The 21405-nt window shown below is 37.2% G+C and overlaps 1 protein-coding gene across 1 annotated transcript in view; it reads left to right on the top strand.

Annotated features, from left to right (window-relative positions):
* Nucleotides 1-559: 559 nt before the first annotated feature.
* TRPC7 (transient receptor potential cation channel subfamily C member 7) overlaps nt 560-21405 on the top strand; it is a 160994-nt gene continuing 140148 nt past the window's right edge. The window contains exon 1 of the mRNA XM_058167860.1: nt 560-1312. Coding sequence (XP_058023843.1) covers nt 560-1312 — 753 coding nt within the window. The remainder of the gene's footprint in view (nt 1313-21405) is intronic.

A 21405-nucleotide genomic window follows, 5' to 3' on the forward strand; every position in this document is an offset into this window, starting at 1 on the left:
GAGAAAGATCATGTGAAGACTTGGAGGTGTGTCATCTCCTTGGATTTTATTCCTTTAAAGAAGGTTACTTATTGAACTATTAACTTAGAAATGAGAGACCATTACACATTCAGAGAATAATTACTTACTTTGAACTACTTGATTTGGAATAAAACGTACAAATGTGGATCTCATAAAAAATGCAGGCAGCTGGGCTTTATGACTTACTAGATTTATTTTTATTTTTAGTAGTTTTATTTACGCTTATATTAATTAACAATACTCCATTTATTCTCAACTTTAGCTAGCATTTGATTCTAGCTGAAAATTATAATAGGTACACTGGAATCATGCAGATTTCTGTAAAACATGTTCTATTTGAATGTTGCTCTGTAAGAGGGTGAATCTAGTAAAGCACTTATCCATTTCAATTGAACAGTAAATTCCTTCAAACGCTCTTCGACACTTAATGTGGAAAATCTGTGGATTTAATATTCGGCCGATCAAATTATTATAAACAATCTCTGTCTTACTGTGTCCCATTATTTCCATCCAGGCTTGAACACCTCATCCCACAAACATGCATCGGCGACACACCACCCTCCGGGAGAAAGGGAGGAGGCAGGCCATTCGAGGCCCAGCCTACATGTTCAATGAGAAAGGCACCAATTTGACATCTGAGGAAGAGCGTTTCTTGGACTCGGCAGAATATGGCAACATCCCAGTGGTACGGAAAATGCTAGAGGAATCCAAAACATTGAATTTCAATTGTGTTGATTACATGGGACAAAATGCCCTGCAATTGGCAGTTGGCAATGAGCATCTGGAAGTCACCGAACTTCTTCTAAAGAAAGACAATTTAGCAAGGGTTGGAGATGCCCTCTTGTTAGCCATCAGTAAAGGATATGTAAGGATTGTGGAAGCAATATTGAACCATCCAGCCTTTGCACAAGGACAGCGTCTCACTCTAAGCCCACTTGAGCAAGAATTACGAGACGATGATTTTTATGCTTATGATGAAGATGGAACACGCTTTTCCCATGATATCACGCCTATTATACTTGCTGCTCATTGCCAAGAATATGAAATTGTTCATATATTGTTACTGAAAGGGGCACGGATAGAAAGACCTCACGACTACTTCTGTAAATGCAATGAATGCAATGAGAAGCAAAGAAAAGACTCATTCAGTCATTCTCGATCAAGAATGAATGCCTACAAAGGATTAGCAAGTGCGGCTTATTTGTCTCTATCTAGTGAAGATCCTGTCCTTACGGCTTTAGAGTTAAGCAATGAGCTGGCAAGACTAGCCAACATTGAGACAGAATTCAAGGTAATGTAGAAAACCACTATACTTACACCTTTATTTTGTCCAATTGCTTTTGTGCGCTCACAATAACCCTTGGTCTAGATTAGATTATATGTTTAGTATATGCATGGAAATGCTATGTTCTTTTTTTCAAATGGCACCATGTTGAAAAGAGTATCAGGACTGAGATCAGGGTGAATGGAAGGAAAATATACCTATTTTTTTGACATGCTGCAACTCTAAATCTAAAATTGATGTATGAAGTTTCCATTCAGCTTCAGAGGAGGAAGCAACTGTTCATGACAATGGACTTCACACTTCCTGAAACCAACAGAAGTTTTGGAAGGAAAGTCTATTGGCCTACAGCATGAACAAAAAAAATGTATTAGATTTTCTTACCAGCATTCTTTAGTGGTGACCTTGACTTGAGTCAGCCATTTGAAATACATATGCAATATATTCTTCCTTTAAAGAAAAAAAATGTCTGTATAAAATAAGTCAGTAGCAGGAAACTACTTGTCCACTTGACAGGTTGACAGAACATAATATTTTGAGATTTTCCAGTTGTAAAAAGATACATATTTTACAGGCTGTTTTTTAAAAAAACTTGCTATGAAAAATCACTGTGGCTGTCTGTATTTTATTAAAAAGCAAAGAGTGAAAGAGAGACTGAAAGGTTCATTTTTTAAAACTTTTTTTAAAGCCTTCGTTTGATGTTTAGTCACAATCAATCTATTATTCACCCTTAAAATGAATTAAGGCAGGACTGTTATGAGAAAGACAATGATAACAGAATATTACCAATTTTATAAGATTGCAAGTATTGAAATTAAAGCATGAACACTCCTATTTATGTGACTTTCCTTAGTTTTGGGTATTCTTTGGTATTATTGATTGTTGCTTCTGTTTGTCGTGTGCATTTCTCTTTGTGCTATTTGGAGCCAGGTACCATTCTGATGCTAGTGAAATGTGATTCATATAACCTAGAAGCGAGAGATGTCACGCTTACTTAATGTCTAAGTACAACTTACATGCTTTTAGCTGGTTGCATGATGAGGATACCTTAGCAAGACAATGATATTTTGTTGGTGGTGCCTTGGGATGCGTTTGTTCATGCTATAACTTCAGCTTATGACATAACCATAAATGCCTTTCATCAGTACCCAGATAGTTTAAATGTGTTCAGATGGGCTTAAACTCATACTTGCCTAAGGTTTAATTACCTCAGGCTAAACCCTAAATTAGAAATGAGAAGGGGATATAAATCATATTTAAAATGAAATGGGAGAGTCAGAATTGAGCGATAGGACACAAATACTGGAATATTTTGCCTATATTACTTTTGATGGAGAAATTGCTGACATGAGAATGTCATGGCTGTGAGCACAAAGTAATCAAGAGGTCTGATTTCTGCTAGTTTATAGAAAAAATGAAGTAAGTTTCATGCAATAAAAGTGACTTCAGGCAGGACTGTTATGAGAAAGACAATGATAACAGTATATTGCCAATTTTATTTGAAAGATTACATGGAAATATTGGAATTAAAGCATGAATTCAAGGAGTGCAGGTACTCCTTCTTTATCGACTGCCCCATATAGCAACTGTTCATTATAATAACAATGAAAAAGTAACTTTGTGACCAATCCTCACATTGTAAGGTCTGTAAAAGAAAGGAGACCCGGAATTAAGATTGTAAACATAATCATTTTGCAACTGCTTCAATTTATCCTGGCCCCAACTGTAGTTAATAAATAAGGATTTTCTGTAGTTTATATTTATTTAATTAATTTGTAACCCACCTTTATTATTTTTACATATAACTCAAGGTGATGAATATATCCAACTTGCCTTCTTCTTCCTATTTTCCCCACAATAACAATCCTGTGAGGTGGATTGGGTGAGACAGAGAGTGACTAGGCCAAAGTCACCCTAGCTTTCAAGACTAAGGCAGGAATTGAAGTCAGGGCCTCCCATTTACTAATCTTGTGCCTTAACCATTAGACCAAATTTGATCTCTCTGTTTTATATGAGTCCTTCGGGAGAAGGGCGGTATAAAAATCTAATAAAATAAAAATAAATAAATAAATAAATATATCCTCACATTTAAGAAAAGTAGCATGGAACGTTCCAGTTGCAAAATTGGTTTTGAATAAGTTAGTGGCATTTGCAAACCTGATCAAATTATATTAAGTACAGCTGGTTATTGACTTACAACCATTCATTTAGTGAATGTTCAAAGTTATAACGTCATTGAAAAAGTGACCTGACCATTTTTCACACATGCTGATCTCCATGCTCACATGATTAAAATTTGGATGCTTGGCAACTGGTTCATATTTATGACGATTGCAGTGTCCCGGGGTCATTGATCACCTTTTGTGACCTCCTGACAAGCAAAGTCAATGGGGAAGCCGGATTCACTTAACAATCGTGTTACTAACTTACCAACTGCAGTGATACATTTAATAACTGTGGCAAGAAAGGTCATAACATGGGGCAAAACTCACTTAACAACTGTTACACTTAGTAATGGAAATGTTGGGCTCAATTGTAGTCATAGGTCAAGGTCCACTTGTACAGTATCTTTTGTAAATATTCAGAGTAAAGAACAGAACTGACTTTAGGGAGAAGAGATGAGGTAAATGATACAGATAAATGCAATGATGCTGCTTTATAATATTACACCATCGGGATTCATATTTTTCAGGGTAATATAAGCAAAGGCTTGTAAGTCCTGTCAAATGTTTTACATCTGGGCTTTGCCATAACTAGATGGTGTGTGTGTGTGTGTTTAAGTGTGTGAGTACTTTCAAATCTTGACTCCTGGTGACTGGTCCATGCTGTTTCTTTGTCAAGATTGTTTGGAAGCAGTTTGCCATTGCCACCTTCCTAGAACTTAGAGAAACTGGGACTGGCCTAAGGTCACCCAGCTGACTTTGTATCCAAGGCAAGGCTGTTGGTTCTCCTGATTTTTAGCCTGGTACTTAACCACTGCACCAAACTGGTTCCTATAAAGATATTATACTTTTTAAAAAATATATAAACAACTCTAGTCTAGAGTCATTTTTTAAAAAAATTCTTCCTGAATTGCACCAGGGTAAGATTGGAAAGATCTGCTTTGCAATGAATTATTACAGATTATTTTTGGAAGGTCAGTTTCAGTAGGTGCTTCTGTATTCCTGTTGATGCCATAAATGTTTCCTTGCAATTGTCTGTTGACCCAAATTCTATGTGATATGCAAATAGTCTTTGACTTACAACCTTTTGTTTAGCCACCATTCAAAATTGCAATGGCACTGAAAAAAAGTAACTTACAACTGGTCCTTGCATTTACTAACCATTGCAGCATCCCCATGGTCATGTGATCAGAATTCAGGTGCTTGGCAACCAGCAGTGAATTTACAATGGTTGTGTCAGCGTTCCAGAAAACCCTCCTTGCAGAAAAGACTCCGAAGCAAACATCTTTCAAAGTTCTTTAACTAGCATAGGTAAGCTGGCACAGTTGGTGAAAATCTGAATCTGGGGATCCGGGTTCCTCCCTCAGTAATACAAACCCCAAAATCTCCACCCTCATGACCCCTTTGCTGATCACATGCTCCAATCTTCAACCGTCCCATCTCGAGACATCACTCTGGCCACTCCTTCTCCAGATGCGAGCCCAGCCTGACCTTGACCAGCAGGAAGAATGTTGTTATGTCTAATAATCCATTGTACCAACCCCCCTCCCCTACTTTTCCACACAGGAGAAAGTGGCAGCGTGTGGAAGCCTTCGGCCTAGTATGGCTTCCAAAGCTGACAGATTGCAGCATCCAGGGCCATATGATCACCATTGGAGACCTTCCCAGCCAGTTTCTGACAAGCAAAGTCAATGCAGGAAGCAGAATTCACTTAACAACTGCAGTGATTTGATTAGAATAGAATAGAATAGAATAGAATAGAATAGAATAGAATAGAATAGAATAGAATAGAATAGAATAGAATAGAATAGAATAGAATTTTATTGGCCAAGTGTGATTGGACACACAAGGAATTTGTCTTGGTGCATATGCTCTCAGTGTACATAAAAGAAAAGATACGTTCATCAAGGTAACAATCAAGGTAACATTAACAATCATGGCAAAAAAAAAAGTTGTAAAAATCAAGTGTGACTACTTAACAACTGCCTTGCCTAGCAACAGAAATTCTGGTCCCTGTTGTGATCGTAAGTAGGACTACCTGTATAAATCACCACTGGGAAAGAGGCTGTGAAGGTTTTTGGGTACGGTGGCTAAGGATGCTAAGGATACCCAATTATATTTCTTGTTTCCATCCAACCCAAGGAAACAACTGAAGTTTAGATTCAGTGTTTGATCATGATAATTGATTGGGGATGTTGGTTAAACAAATGAATCTCAATTCTATTCCCAAAGATCTAATCCATAGATTTAGCGTAAGCAACTTTCTGCTTATTTTAAGCGTAAGCAACTTTCTACTTATTTTCAGCGTAAACAACTTTCTGTTCAGAAAGAGTAAGAATAATAAGCCAAAGAAATTAAAAAGCATAAGATGAAAAGGGAAAGGTAATACATATAAAAAAGAGTTTACATAAAAATATTCACTAAAATGCTCTACTCTTTCTAATCCTTGAAAACGATCCAAGCTTCTACCTCATTTGTACACTAATTCACATATTCATTTTGGGTTGTTGTTGTTTTTAAATTTCCCCTCTTTCTTTTTCAGGCTACGATTAATCCCATCCAACCATGATTTTATTGGTCTCTCCTTTTTCTCTTGACCTTCCTTTTTCCATTATAAATTTATTTTTTCATTCAGTCATCATTCGTTGTCTTAATATGACCAAAGCATTTATTCACATTTGCATTTAATTCATGTTCATTCAGCACTTCTCAAACTCATCTCTTCTTGCTTTACAATACCTACCTCTTAAGTAGCCCCTTGACACTAGATTTAATGTGTTTTTAAGTAACTCCTTGACATTAGATTTAATGTGTTTTTAAGTAATTCCTTGACATTAGATTTAATGTGCTTTTATGTTTCTCTTGATTTATTCAATTCTCATTTCCTTATAACAAAGATGGCAGAAGAAAGCTCTTATATAACGGGTCTGGTACCAGCATTGATAACCTCCATTTCCATGTCACTCTTCAATATACCATTGAGCTAAAACAGTAAAAAAAAAATTCTTCCAGTGCTCTCTGATGTCAGTTCCATCTCAAATAATTTCATCCTTTTTCCTTTGAATTTCATTCACTCTCCTGATGGTTGTTTAGTTAGAACTTTTCACCCATTCTGAAAAGGTTTTTTTTAAAAAAATATATATAATATTAACATACTTCTGTGGTTTCTCTGCCTGAGTTAATTTGAATTGTTCTGTGATCTCTTTGATTGCATTTTTTGCAACTACATTTTTCTCTATATACCCATTATAAGTTTCCCTCACTCTCATTTTTGGTAGTACCCATTCTGATACTATTTTGACTTCATCCCACAACCTCATTCACTCCATCATTCTGTTAAGCATTCTTTTTTGTACTTCTCATTAGCATAACTCCAGACATTTCTCCGGCACTCTGTAACATAATTATTTTCATTGTGTTCCAAGCAGCTTCTACATCCTCTTTTCTAATGTCAAGTTCCTATTCATTCTGTGGGAGATAATTTACCTTTGAATACTTTTTTAATTCAAGAAGCATGCTTTCTTTTCCTGCAGATATTCTATTTTTCTTCTCATTTCTTCCCCTTTGTTCCTCTTCTTCAATGCCTATCTTTTCCCATGATCCTCTCTCATCACTAGGAAAAAGAAGTTATTCTTCACTAATTCTGCCAACCTTTTATCATAAGCCACCAATCAATGGTGCATTTAGATGGATATTAATTCGTTTTTCATATATGCATGTGAATAGACTGATTCTGGATTGCATTCAATCAAAATATTACCCAATTTTTCCCAAAACCCATCTCTAGTTTTTCCATTATCAGCATTCACTTCATCTTGATGATGATGGTGCTATCCATTCAATCATGTCTGATTGATTCTATGGAGCAGCTCTCACATTCTTCAATCTTGAACAGCTTCTTTCAGTTGTTTTACGCTTGGATGATGTCGGGTTGGATGGTGTCTGACCATTGTGTATTTGGTGGCCTCATTTCCTTTTACCACTGACCATTCCAAGCAAAATTGCCTTCATCAGTGGGTTTGATTTCATGACATGGTTGAAATAAATAAAGTAGAATCAATAATCAATTATTTCAATGAGGGGATAAATGGGGAACTCATCAAATTTGCAGATGACACCAAGCTGGCAGGAATAGCCAACACTCCAGAAGATATGCTTAAGATACCAAAGGATCTTGATAGACTTGAATATTGGGCGCTATCTAACAAAATGAAATTCAACAGTGAAAAAAGTAAGGTTCTACATTTAGGCAATAAAATCAAAATGCATAAGTAAAGTATAGGTTGTGCCTCACTCAATAGTAGTAACTGAGATAGATATCATGCTCCATTGGACGTTTTTAAGAAGAGACTGGATAACCATTTGTCTGAAATGGTATAGGGTTTCGTGTCTAAGCAGCGGTTTGGACTAGAAGACCTCCAAGGTCCCTTCTAACTCTTTTATTCTGTTCTTTTCAGTTCTGTTGTGATTTTGCCTTCCAGCAATATATCTGGTTTTATATACTCCACCCCTTTCTTGTTTGTCACCTTTACTGTACTGGATCATAACATGTAGCTAACATCAACTTATGGGTTCCTATTTTTATATGCATTGATAACCACTTATATAATATCAATGTATACTTTATGATGTTTATACTTTCAAATTTTAGCTCTTTATTGAAAATTAGACTTGCGTGTTCATATTCTTGTATTTACTCATCAGAATATAACCCTCAGAATCTAACCAGAATCTAATTTAGTTCTGTAACATCTTTCCTTTTTCTGTTGCACAGACTTACATTTTTTTTCTTTCCATTTGTTAATTCATTCTCTTTACCATTTATTCCCCATAATTTCACAATTTCCCATATACTGTGATCGGCACCAGCTGGCCCCATATATATTGTATATTGACTGTATCCATACTGTATCCATTATGAGTTTGGTCAATCCAGGCTTTCCCATAACATCTTTTAGTAACATTTTTAGACCATTTAAATTAGGCATTCAACTGTTTTTGTATCCATGCCCCATTCAGCAGGACCTGATAAATAGTGAGGATAGTAGCCCATAGTTTGGGGACATTATGGCCAATATGTCAGAAGTCAGTTGAAACCCCAGTTTTATCTCAAGCAAGTTCCCATTATTTAAGGAAGGCTTTGTACTCTAGAGGCATCCTGCAAGCCTGCATAACTATTGCCTGCATAGGAGGTATATACAGTTAACTGAAACACATCCAGGATATACAGAGATAAAAGATATGGAATAACAGATATTTTAAAAAAGCACAGCAGCAGATAAAAGATTTCTTTTAGTGAAAAAAATAACAAGAATGGGAAGTCTCTTCAGATTGCTTTTTATTGTTCTTTCTCCTCTCCCCAGGTGAGGGTTGCTGTTTTTGAAAAAAAAATACAAGTTGGTGAGGCATTTCAGCTTGGCACACTGTGTTATTTTCTCTCTCTTTGCTAAGTCTAAAGAGGCCATGTGTATTATTTCATCAAAATAATTGCATGGGAAAAGAAAGCAGGTAGGAATCAAGTTCCTAGAACATAAAAGGAGGGTTACAGAACAAACCAACTGGTAAATTGTGAAAGAACTTGGGGACTGTTAATAGGGTGTTTACTGTGCATATGGGAAATGGTTTCTTTCGTCAGTAGAGCCATCATGCTCATTGAGATCAAATGAAAGAGAAGATCAAGCAGTAGCAAGCAAAGGAAATGCTGTTCTCTGCAGAGAATTGCTGCATGAATGTTTAGAAAAGAAATAGAAGAGATCGAAACCAACAGCCTTTCAAAAGCTGTCACATCTACTTGTCCACTCATCTACTTGGCATGACTCAGCAGAGGCCAAATGCTACTTTTATTCTTTTTTGTAAATCAGTTTAGATTTCTTTTCATGGTAGTCACTTGTGGGAAAATATATATTGCTCTTTAAATATTTTTTATCCCTATATTCATTTGTTGCATTCAGGTTTTACCATTCCTCCCAGAGATCAGAATGTATATATAGTACATCCTCTATCTTACCCTCACAGCAACCCCAAAATAAATAAAAGGAAGATGATTGGCTCAAGGTCAACTGCTTGGCTGGGTCTAGATTACCTGATTCAAGAAGATCATCTGATTCCCCCTGTCTAAGCCTGGGCTGTAACTACTATACTATATGATCAACCAGTAAATTGATTATACCTAATAGTAACTTTCAACTCAGGTGAATCTTTTCACCCCTTTCAATGCGGCTATTGAATTTTTTTTCTCAGTGAAAGTTGGAATAGCCTTTGTGGCCATCAAACATATTAAAAAATCATGGTTAATGATTCTGAGTCTCTAAAGAATTTGATTCATTGACAGATCGAACATTGATTAAGTGTCACTGTTTTTAATACCTGAGGAGAATAAGAGGGAGTTGTCCTTAACCTTATATAGACAAATACTTTATTGGATTTGGACATCTGAGACAAAGATCTTTGTAAGTGCAATGAGAGCTAATTACCTATGAAATAAAATCAGAAAATGTATGGTCAACATCATTATTTTTTTAAATAGCCTGTGTGGAATTCCATCTATATTTCTTTTTACTTAGTTCTAGCTTTAAAAAGAATCCCATCCCCCAAGAAACAAATATAAAAAGGCTGTAAAGAATGTTGAGACCTTATTTTTGCAGGGTGAACTTGGTGGCTGGAAATAATTCTGAAAAATATCATGTAATAGCAATCCACCTCAAATTCAGCGATATTGATTTAACAGCCATTTTTATCCTTCTGAGGAAAGATGTTAATCCTAGTCAATATTTGACTGAGGAAATAGGTTCAGTTAGAAAGCTGGTAACTTTCCATTAGAAAATTGAAATAATAATCATGGCAAGTTTAAAACTGTATCAGTGAGATAGGGTCATGCATTGAGGTACCAAAGATAAATCAACAAACAGTGGAATGGAGGAAAATAAAAATGGTACCATTAAGAATAGGTAGACTAATATACACCATTTATTCCTCTATCAGTACTTACTTATTTATATTCTGGTCTAATGCTTTGGAAACAGCCAGCTCTTCAAAACTTTCTTGAAGACAAGCAGGCAAGGTTGAAGCTAGGTGGACTTTGGGAAAATGTATTGAAGAAGGTAGATGCAGCAACAAAGAAAGAATACCTCTTGATCCAGTAAAATGATGTTTAATAGATGGAACCCAAAGCATGCCAAACCTGTTGTATTTTCCCAGACAGGCAGAAATAATTAGAGACAGATGGTCCTGCAAACAAAAACTCCATGCCATATACTTCATAAATCTTGAGTTGCATTGTACAGATAACCAATACAAACAGAGTCAGGTGACCATACAAATATGCAGGCTGGTTCATTGATGCTGCTCAGCCAAACCATTGGTGGATCTTATAAGTTTCTTCCTTATAAATACAGAGGAAATTTCTTATATATTTATAATTATGACTTTTCTTCACTGGATTTCACAGAACCCTCAGTTGGAATGAGCTTAAATAAACAATCAGCAATTTGCTGCAGGGTTTTTTGACAGAAGGGCTAAGTTTAAAGTATTTGGAGATGCTCCACTTCATGCATAAAAAAACAAAAAAAATCGATTTTACAAATAAATGGGTAGAATGAGAGTCTCCAACATACATTTTATTTAAGGGAAACTATTGTCTAATTCTATAGGCTTTGGGAAAAAAAGGTAGCATCTATTTTTTCTTTCCACACCCCAGGTTAGTTAGAAAAACATTTCCAGTTATTCACAATCACAATAGTTTGGGATAATCCAATTAACTGAGGCTCTGATGGTAGTTTTGCAATGCGTTTCTGAAAAAGGGAGACGCTACATTGCATTTTGCAAGATCTTAGCGTTGTAGAATTTGATTTGAAAATTCAGTATTTCAATTGGTTACATTGTTTGCTATGCAGACATAATTCATGTTTTGCAAATTGTGACACAGCACATTTCCTGGTGGAAGAAATAACATTTTAAAGCATTATTTCACATTATTTAGCATGGTTACAAAATATATTAAAGAAATACATACTGTAAATATCCTATTGTTTGACCATGATAAGCACTGTTATGAATAGTTTGTATGAATTGCACAGATTTATAATATCATTATAAATAATGATATTATAATAATAATTATATTATAATATATATATTATATTATATATATATATATATATAAATAAATAATTATATTATAATAATATAATAAATAATTATATTATATTATAATATAATATCATTATAATATTATAAGATTTATAATATCACTCAAAATATCCTGGAGAAGGGCCAGGGCATCCAAAATCATGCCCACTTCTAATTTAAGGCTTAGCATGAGGAAAAACCCCTGATCCATTACAATGTGATAAAGTTTTCATCGGATCTGAATACTCTTTTACGCTGATATTGATATTTCGATATTTATTTGATATTAGAAGGAGGATTTTTTATGTAAGCAAAACCCCATTTGAACTTTCTTTCAAACTCAGTAGCAAGTTGCTGTAAGATGAAATAAAATTATTTTATTATGATGTCATGAGGTTCCAACTGCAGCTTTACAGATTCAAGAAAACATATTTTCAAAGACACGGAGATCACATGACCCATGACAGGCTGTTCTTGCACTGAAATTAATTAAGTTCTGATTCTGAATGGACTGAACACCTTTGACATAACACTTGGAAAATAGTTAATTACTTTGACCTGCGTGTCACAAAATCATTTGGTAGATTATTTTAGAGCAGCTGCTGTTAAAAACAAATCTGAATTATATAGGAACTTGTAAAGAAAACTGAAATTTGTTCTCCAACTCAGGTCACAGTGTGCCCTGTTTAATTAAAAACATAAAAGGTTCACCTAAATGGGCCATTCACAAATGTATCTCCCAAATGCAACCCTCCTTGTCTTCATATTTATCAGGCAGTGCCACCAAAGATGTTTCATGCATGAATAAGTCAATTACGTTTCTCTAATAGCTTTGGTGGGAAGGTAACAGCATTCCGTATACCTTTGGCATTGAGTCATGCCGGCCACATGACCACGGAGACGTCTTCAGACAGCGCTGGCTCTTCGGTTTTGAAACGGAGATGAGCATCACCCCCTAGAGTCAGGAACAACTAGCACGTATGTGTGAGAGAAACCTTTACCTTTTTAATAGCTTGGAAGTACACCTATGAGGATTAAAAGGTACTATTTAACTCCATGCAGGAGGTTTAAAAAAACCCACCTGTGTTTGAAAGAAACAGCAGTTTACAGGTACCACCTGCAAAGAAGCAGGTGTCCCATTTCTCAAATTAGGAAGTGAAATAAAGAAGATCAGTCAGTATAAAAATGGTTAGGTGCTCATGGTTCATTTCTTCAAAAGTTCACCTTTTAGTAGAGAATTTGATAGTGTCCTTCTTCACACCTTTTTCTAAAAGTTGTACTTAAATAAAATCCTTGAAATAAACCATGGAAAGGTTGACCAAGGTTAAACCTTCATTGCTTTCATTTCACAGTAGACTATTCTGTTTATTACCTAGTTGCATTTATTCTTTCTTATACACAGCAGAAGACCTTTTTCATTCTTTAAATGGAATTCAGTTCTCACATATCAATATATTTTTTAGTCCTTGAGACAGAGAGTAATATTCATTTCATGAAGTAATCTAAGCAAATTAAATTATAGCATGGCATAGAAGGACAAAGTTTGTTTTCATCAGTCAGAAAATTCTAACACACTCATTGCATACACTTGCAACTCTGGTTAAATTCCAAATTTTCTTGATACTTAAAAAGTACTAAGATTCCACTTTTCTTTGAAATTAGTTCACAGTCATCTGTGTGCAATTGTATATTTCTAGGGCAGAGGGAATCCATACAAAAGAAGTCTGTTTTGCTGTACACTTTGGTTTAAATTTCTGTGAAAACAGAACTGTATCTGTTTTCTTTTACCACCTTTCTTAAGATGTGAAATAGTCTAACCCAGTGATGGTTAACCTTTTTGGTGCCAAGTGCCCAAAGCGCGTGTGTGCACGAATGCACACATGTGTGCCCCAATCCACAAAATGCAATAAGAGCACCCCGTGCACATGCACCCTGCTCCCACATTCCCTGCGCATGTGTCCCACACATGCGCCCCGGCCAGGCTTTTCCAACCCAAAACGGGGCATGGGAGGGTGGGGCTCCGCATTGCCACATTTTCTTCCCCCTGTGCATCCAAGCCTTCTTCTCCATTCCTGCCTTCCCCTATCTCCGGAATTTCTCCCTGAACATCTAGGCTTTTTCTTCCATTCCTGCCTTCCCCAATCTCCAAAATTTCTCTCCCGTCCCCCTCCCCAGCACACCCAGGCTTTCTCTTCCATTTCCCTTCCCCAGTCTCTGGAGTTTCTCCCTGTGTGCTCAGGCTTTCTCTTCCATTCCTGCCTTCCCCAATTTCCGGAGTTTCTCCCTGCATGCCCAGGGAGAAATGCCCAGGGAGAAATGCTTTCTCCTCCTTTTCTGCCACAGAGAGGCACCTGTGGAGGGTGGAACTTGCAGAGATCGGAGAAGGCCCTGCCCCCATGCATGCATGGCAGAGACCCAAAGACTAGCTGGCCAGTGGGAGGCATGCACATGCACGGTGGAGCTGGGTTGGGTGACGGCTGGCGTGCCCACAGAGAGGGCCCTGCGTGCCACATGTGGCACTTGTGCCATAGGTTCGCCATCACGGGTCTAATCTCTTATGCAAATAGCCACCCAGAGTTACCCTGAGGTAAGATGGATGTCCAATTAATTTTATAAATAAATAAATAGATGCAAATGCTCCTAATTCTGTGATTCATTGCATAAATATATACAGGCAGTGGTGGGATTCAGCCAGTTCGCACCACTTCGGGAGAACCGGTTGTTAACTTTCTGAGCAGTTTGGCAAACTGGTTGTTGGAAGAAATCATTAGGGCAGAGAACCGGTTGTTAAATTACTTGAATCCCACCACTGTATACAGGTGACTCCTTTATTCCCAATTTCAGCAAATAACTTTCAGAAATGTATATTTCTTTCTCAGCTGTACTTTCCACAGAAAGATGTGTGTATTTGTGTGGGTTTTTTAATTGGAAAAAGATGGATCTCAGCAAGCCCATTCAGTGCTCATGACTGTCCTGTGGTAGAGTCCACATCAGCAGATGACACAAATCTGTTCTGACATAAATCCTTAGCACATTTTTATATCCTTAAAAACATATGTTCAAGTTATATTAACATGATCTTATAAGTAATACTTTTCCATTAGCAGACTGATCTTATAAAACAACTTGTACAGATTCGGCCAAGCATATCATTTCTATCTAAACATCCAGTGTGGAAATTTCAAACTTCTTTGTGGCACATATGTTATCCCTGCTGAAAAGCATGGTGAAATTCTTGTAGACATTTCAAAATGCTTTTCAGCAGAGGAGAAATTCAGTGAAAGAGTGCAGATTTAAAAACGCAAATCAGAATTTCAAGATTCAGAATTTTATGCGGTTTGGGAAAAAGGATATACTTGGACAGATAATAGAAATAAAAACTGGAAATATACCTAAGGCTACTGAGAATTAGATATTGAATGTATATAATGTATATATAACATAACATAACATAACAACAGAGTTGGAAGGGACCTTGGAGGCCTTCTAGTCCAACCCCCTGCCCAGGCAGGAAACCCTACACCATCTCAGTCAGATGGTTAACCAACATTTTCTTAAAAATTTCCAGTGTTGGAGCATTCACAACTTCTGAAGGCAAGTCGTTCCACTTATTAATTGTTCTGTCAGGAAATTTCTCCATAGTTCTAAGTTGCTTCTTTCCTTGATCAGTCTCCACCCATTGCTTCTTGTTCTACCCTCAGGTGCTTTGGAGAACAGCCCGACTCCCTCTTCTTTGTGGCAACCCCTGAGATATTGGAACACAGCTATCATGTCTCCCCTAGTCCTTCTTTTCATTAAACTAGGCATACCCAGTATTGTATGGAATGTTGATCCGAAGCATATAAAAATGACACAGTCTGTTGATTATGTACTAGGGTTATGTAAAGGAAAAAATGTAATAAAAATTATTTTAAAAAATAAAAATAAAAAATAAAAATGCAAATCAATTGAGTAAATTACACTGATGGCAGAGTGATGTAATCATTTTCTTATATTTTCAGACAGTTCTATTTTCAGAGACTAAGGACAAGCAATATGATTAATTGTACAATGACATATAGGCCAATGGAAGTTATTTTCAAACGAATATGTAAGCAGTACACTCTTACCTGCAAGTAAGTTCCTTGAAGTCAGTGGGGTTTAGTGGATGTAAAATGGGCATGTGTGCTAAACACATCTGTCTAAATCTATTGGTTCTTGCTGGCTCAGAGTGAACAAGCAAAAAGATAAAACTTATTTCATTTTTTATTTTTGCTTAGGGAAATCAATTTTGCAACCAGATTCCTAAAAATATTATTAAAAAGGTTTTATAAAGAGATGGACGGAAAATAATTACTCTAAACAAATCAGTCAGATGGCATACCCAGTTAATTTTCCATATATATTCATCCTAGTTCCTGTTTTGAATGGCTTTTGATTTTTCCCATTATTGCCAATCCACTTTCTCTTTGTGATACTTAGCAAACATTTTTTTTAAAAAAATATTTTGGGGCTAAGCTGAAAAGTCAGAGGGACGTTACTATTTATCAATTTTAGTTTATGTCCTCATTTGTTTTTATTTTTGTTCCATTTTTAAAAAGCTTTCTTTTCATTTGTTGTATATATGGTCAGAACTGTTTCTCAGTAGAGAGATATAAGTTACATTCAATAGTAATGTAATTCTGGCCCCAGGTCTGAAGGAAGGAAGGAAGGAAGGAAGGAAGGAAGGAAGGAAGGAAGGAAGGAAGGAAGGAAGGAAGGAAGGAAGGAAAGAAGAAAGTAAGGAAGGGAGAAAGGAAGTAATGGAGGGAGGGAGGGAGAAAGGAATGTCAGTAAAAGAAGTACATAATTTAAACTGTAATAGGTAGAGGAGATTGCAGTCTCCTCTTGATAATCAACTATTTATGATGTCTTAATTTTAATATGCCATAAAATTCTTATCTAGATTTGTTATGTCAAGTGTCTGGGAAGTTTCTGCTGATTTTAAAGCAGGGAGTCTGACTACTGTTATCACTGAGTTGCCTTGAAAATATGCAGAGAATATTACCATCTAAAGCAATGAATAGAACGACATCATAAACTCAAATTATATCAGCCAGACTTTCAGCTCCCTTGAATATACTGTAAGTAATAGTAAAACTTTGTCTATGTCCATATGTGTTCTTCTCCTTCAAGGTTGGACAATGATAATTGCTTCTGAACATAAAAAAAATAAATTTACATCATAGCTGGAGGTCATTAGCAGACCAAAGTGGGACCACTATTAGGCTAAAGGAAGCTATTTCAAGTGACAAACTGGAACAGACTGAAAGTCCCCATACTTACATTCTGTCCAGAGCAATCAATTCACAGAACACAAAGAATATGGCATCATGGAGCAATATTCTGTACCAGCTGGCTACTTCAAGTATGAAAGTAAGAAAAGGCTGTGGCATTCCCTAGCCCAGGCAGCATTCAGGAGCCTGTGGCTACTTGACAATATGAGAAAATCAGGATCTCCTCAAAGTAATTATTAAAGGCCAGCCTGTGTAGCTAGAGGGCTAGTGATGGTGTCAGAGAGAAGCATGTAAGAAGAACAAGCAGGAAGGAAGATCCCCACATACTTCAAATCATGGGTCTTTTGGGACCAATTTTAATAACAGAATCCGGGAAGCAGGAAAATTGCTAGCTAGAAAATGCTTTTTGACTTCAAGCCCTACATTGCTATAGATTACTGGCACTGTATGATTTAGCTTTATGCTCTCCCCCCCCCCATACTTCCCTCCAGATACTTTTTTTTTTCAGATTAATTCCTTATATCAACAAAAAAAAATTAATAGATTGAATCAAAAAACAGAACACTTCAAAGTCACCCTGTGGTATCTCAGTTCTAATTCACTTGTTAGCCTGGGAGATGTCATACCATTACTCAATTCTCCTAGCATCGCAGACTCTTAACTGAAATAATGAAAAGGATTGTTCACCGACTGGATTAACTGACATTTTTGCTAGATGGCTGCCAAATAAGAGTGATGAATTGCACTTAATATGGTTTTGAAAGCATCTCTGAAAAGCTGTTTATGCATCCTGGTTAGAAATAGCATTTACCCAAATGCTTGAATTATTGAAAACGAAGTGAAAAAGGGTAAATTCATTCCTGGCATTGCCCGCCACTACTTTCCAGGTGTCTAATCAATGTAAATGTGATAAATAAAACAGGAGTATTTGCATTGGCTTGAACACAAGCTCTTTTGATGCATATCTCCCTTTTCAACTCCCTATCTGATAACATGAAAAAGAAACAGAATTAGGGTCAGACCAGTGTTTCTTTTTGCTTTATTAATATAATATAGCATTATAATAGAGATAGAGGAATGATAGATAGATAGATAGATAGATAGATAGATAGATAGATAGATAGATAGATAGATAGATAGATAGATAGATAGATATGAGACAGACAGACAGAGAGGATGGGAAGGAGGGACGGAGGGAGGCAGGTGAAGTGGTTAAACATCAGGCTAGGCAACAGAAGAATTTGAGCTCTTATCCTGCCTTGGGCATGAACCCAACTGCAGGAGCTTGGCCCAGTCATTCTCTCTCAGCCCTAGAAAGGAGGCAATGGCAAACCACTCCTGAAAAACCTTATTAAGAAAACTGCAGGGACTTGTTCAAGCAGTCTCTGAGAATGAGAAATATTCAAAACATTTTGAGTGAATGTTTTTGAGTGGGATATTAAATAGTTGCAAACTTCTTGTGGGTATTAGATACAGAATCTGTTATTAACTTTTTATTCTTGTGCCATTAAGTGAACCTAGAAAGAAGATAAAGTTGAAGTTTAAAAATGCTCCCCCTCATGTACCTTGCATTACTATTTTGGCTAATGAACGACTTTCATTAACCCTTAGAAATGTATTAACAACTTTGGAGAAGGAAGGAGGAGCCCCTCAACTGAAACAATGACTTATAATCATCAAAATCATAAGATGCCTGATAGTTTTTTTTTTTTAAGTCCAACAAATTTTATAAGATGCACATTTTGTGAATTACCTTGTACTTCGTCAGATGATGTGGTGAGCATTATTAAAACTAATAACGTTAGTAAAAGTTGTTAGACTGAAAAAGTGCTACCAGACACTAATAAACTCTCCTCCTACATGATCCCTTATTATAGGAAGATTATGAAATCGTGCAACTATGGAAGATTTGTTTTTTTTTTAAGTTGGTGTTCAGGAAAGAAAACGTAATAATTAAAAATGTTTCTAGGGGTTTCAAACCATTAACCTTCTACTTGCAGTGTTAAACCTAAGTGTTAAAACCACTGAGCTATTGTAGCATTGCACAGTAAAGCTGTCTGCAAAAATATTTAAGGCCAAAAAGCAGTAGTAAAAGAATGTTTATTTTAAAGTTGGCTGTTGTGCCTTTATATTTTGTATATGTCATGCTTTTAACTTTGCATATATAAATACATACACACCAGGGGTGAAATCCATCAGGTTCTGACAGTTTCTGGAGAACAGGTAGTGGAAATTTTGAGCAGTTCGGAGAAGCAGTAGTGGAAATTTTGAGTAGTTTAGAGAAAGAGCAAATACCACTGCTGGCTGACCCCAGAGTGGGGTGGGAATGGAGATTTGGCAATATCCTTCCCCCAGGAGTGGGAAGGGAATGGGGATTTTGCAGTATCCTTCACCTGCCACACCCACCAAGCCACATCCACCAAGCCACACCCACCAAACCGGTAGCAAAAAAAATTGGATTTCACCACATATAAAAATACCTACTTCCAGACAGAGTGATCATAGAAAAGGAGAATATATCAATGGAGATTCTCAATTATCCAGGTCAAGGAGCTCAACTGAAGAAGCTTCTTGGAGAGAAGTGAAATGTTTTCAAGGAAAACATCAAGAAAGTCCAGTTGCCTTTTGGAAAAATACCTTTGGGACAGAAAGGAGAGTAATTAACAATTGCTTTCCAAAGATTAAAAAAAAATGGAAAGGAGTTTCTCCAGTGGGATAGATTGGTGGTCAGCTGTCTAGACTGAGTTTCTTACAAGTTGTTGCCAAATATCTAGCCCAACAGGATTTTATTAAAGTAGTTTGGAGCCAAATAGCAGGAGCAGTTTAAAAATTTAGGGCGAACGTTAATCTAGTCTCATGCTGTCTATGCTGATTGGATGTTGCTTTCCAATGTTAGAAACGCTTTTCCCCCCAATCCTGTTGCCTGAAGATCTTTTAGCTGAAGATATCTAATAGAATAGAATAGAACAGAATTCTTTATTGGCCAAGTGTGATTGGACACACAAGGAATTTGTCTTGGTGTATATGTTCTCAGTGTACATAAAAGAAAAGATACATTCGTCAAGAATCATAAGGTACAACACTTAATAGGGTACAAATAAGCAATAAGGAACCAATCAATATCAATATAAATCATAAGGATACAAGCAACAAAGTTACAGTCATACAGTCATAAGTGGGAAGAGATGGGTGATAGGAACGATGAGAAGATTAATAGTAATGAAGATTTAGTAAATAGTTTGACAGTGTTGAGAGAATTATTTGTTTAGCAAATAATTTGTTTATTTGTTTGATGGTATTCAGGAAGAAACTGTTCTTGTGTCTAGTTGTTCTGGTGTGCAGTGCTCTGTAGCATCGTTTTGAGGATAGGAATTGAAACAGTTTATTTATTTTATTTATTTATTTATAATTACATTTTTATACCGCACCATCTCCCGAAGGACTCAGGGCGGTGTACAGCCAATATTAAAATACACATAACACTATGATATAAATATAATAGATAAACACTATTTAAAAAACAATTTAAAAACAAATATTTAGTGGCCGAATCACTAAAACGGTCGAAGACCGATTAAAAACCCATTAAAATTTTGCTAAAATACATTCTTAGGCTAGTCCCGCTCGGTGAAATAATAAAGTCTTTAGTTCACGCTTGAAGGCCCGGAGGTCGGGGAGTTGGCGTAACCCCAGAGGTAACTCGTTCCATAGGGCTGGTGCCGCCACAGAGAAGGCCCTCCCCCTGGGGGCCGCCAACCTACATTGTTTGGTCGACGGCATCCTGAGGAGGCCCGCTCTGTGGGAGCACACAGGTCGTTGGGAGGCAATCGGTGGCAGAAGGCGGTCTCGCAAATACCCCGGTCCTAAGCCATGGAGCGCTTTAAAGGTGGTAACCAGCACCTTGAATTGCACCCGGAAAGCTACCAGCAGCCAGTGCAGGCCGCGCAGGATGGGTGTTATATGGGAGCAACGTGGTGCCCCCTCTATCACCCGCGCGGCCGCATTCTGAACTAACTGGAGCCTCCCAGTGCTCTTCAAGGGGAGCCCCATGTAGAGAGCATTGCAATAGTCCAGGCGGGAAGTGACAAGGGCATGAGTGACCGTGCGTAAGGAGTACCGATCAAGGAAGGGGCGCAACTGGTGAATCAGGTGAACCTGATAAAATGCTCCCCTGGCGACAGCCGTCAAGTGTTCTACTAAGGACAGCCGATTGTCCAGGAGAACGCCTAAGTTGCGCACCCTTCCCCTGGGGGTCAGTATTTCCCCCCCCACAGTCAGCGATGGCGTAAGCTGACTGTACCAGGACGCCGGAACCCACAGCCACTCAGTCTTGGAAGGGTTGAGCTGGAGCCTGTTCCTCCCCATCCAGACTTGCACGGCCTCAAGACACCGGCCCATCACCTCGACGGCTTCATTGGGGTGGTTCGGGGTGGAAATGTACAGCTGCGTATCATCAGCGTACAGATGATAATCCAACCCGAAACCATGGATAACCTCACCCAGCGGCTTCATATAGATGTCCAGGATGTGAGGGGTCTGCAAAAATTTTCACAGCCCT

The sequence above is a fragment of the Ahaetulla prasina genome, chromosome 2 (assembly GCF_028640845.1).
Source record: "Ahaetulla prasina isolate Xishuangbanna chromosome 2, ASM2864084v1, whole genome shotgun sequence".
Lineage (NCBI taxonomy): Eukaryota > Metazoa > Chordata > Lepidosauria > Squamata > Colubridae > Ahaetulla > Ahaetulla prasina.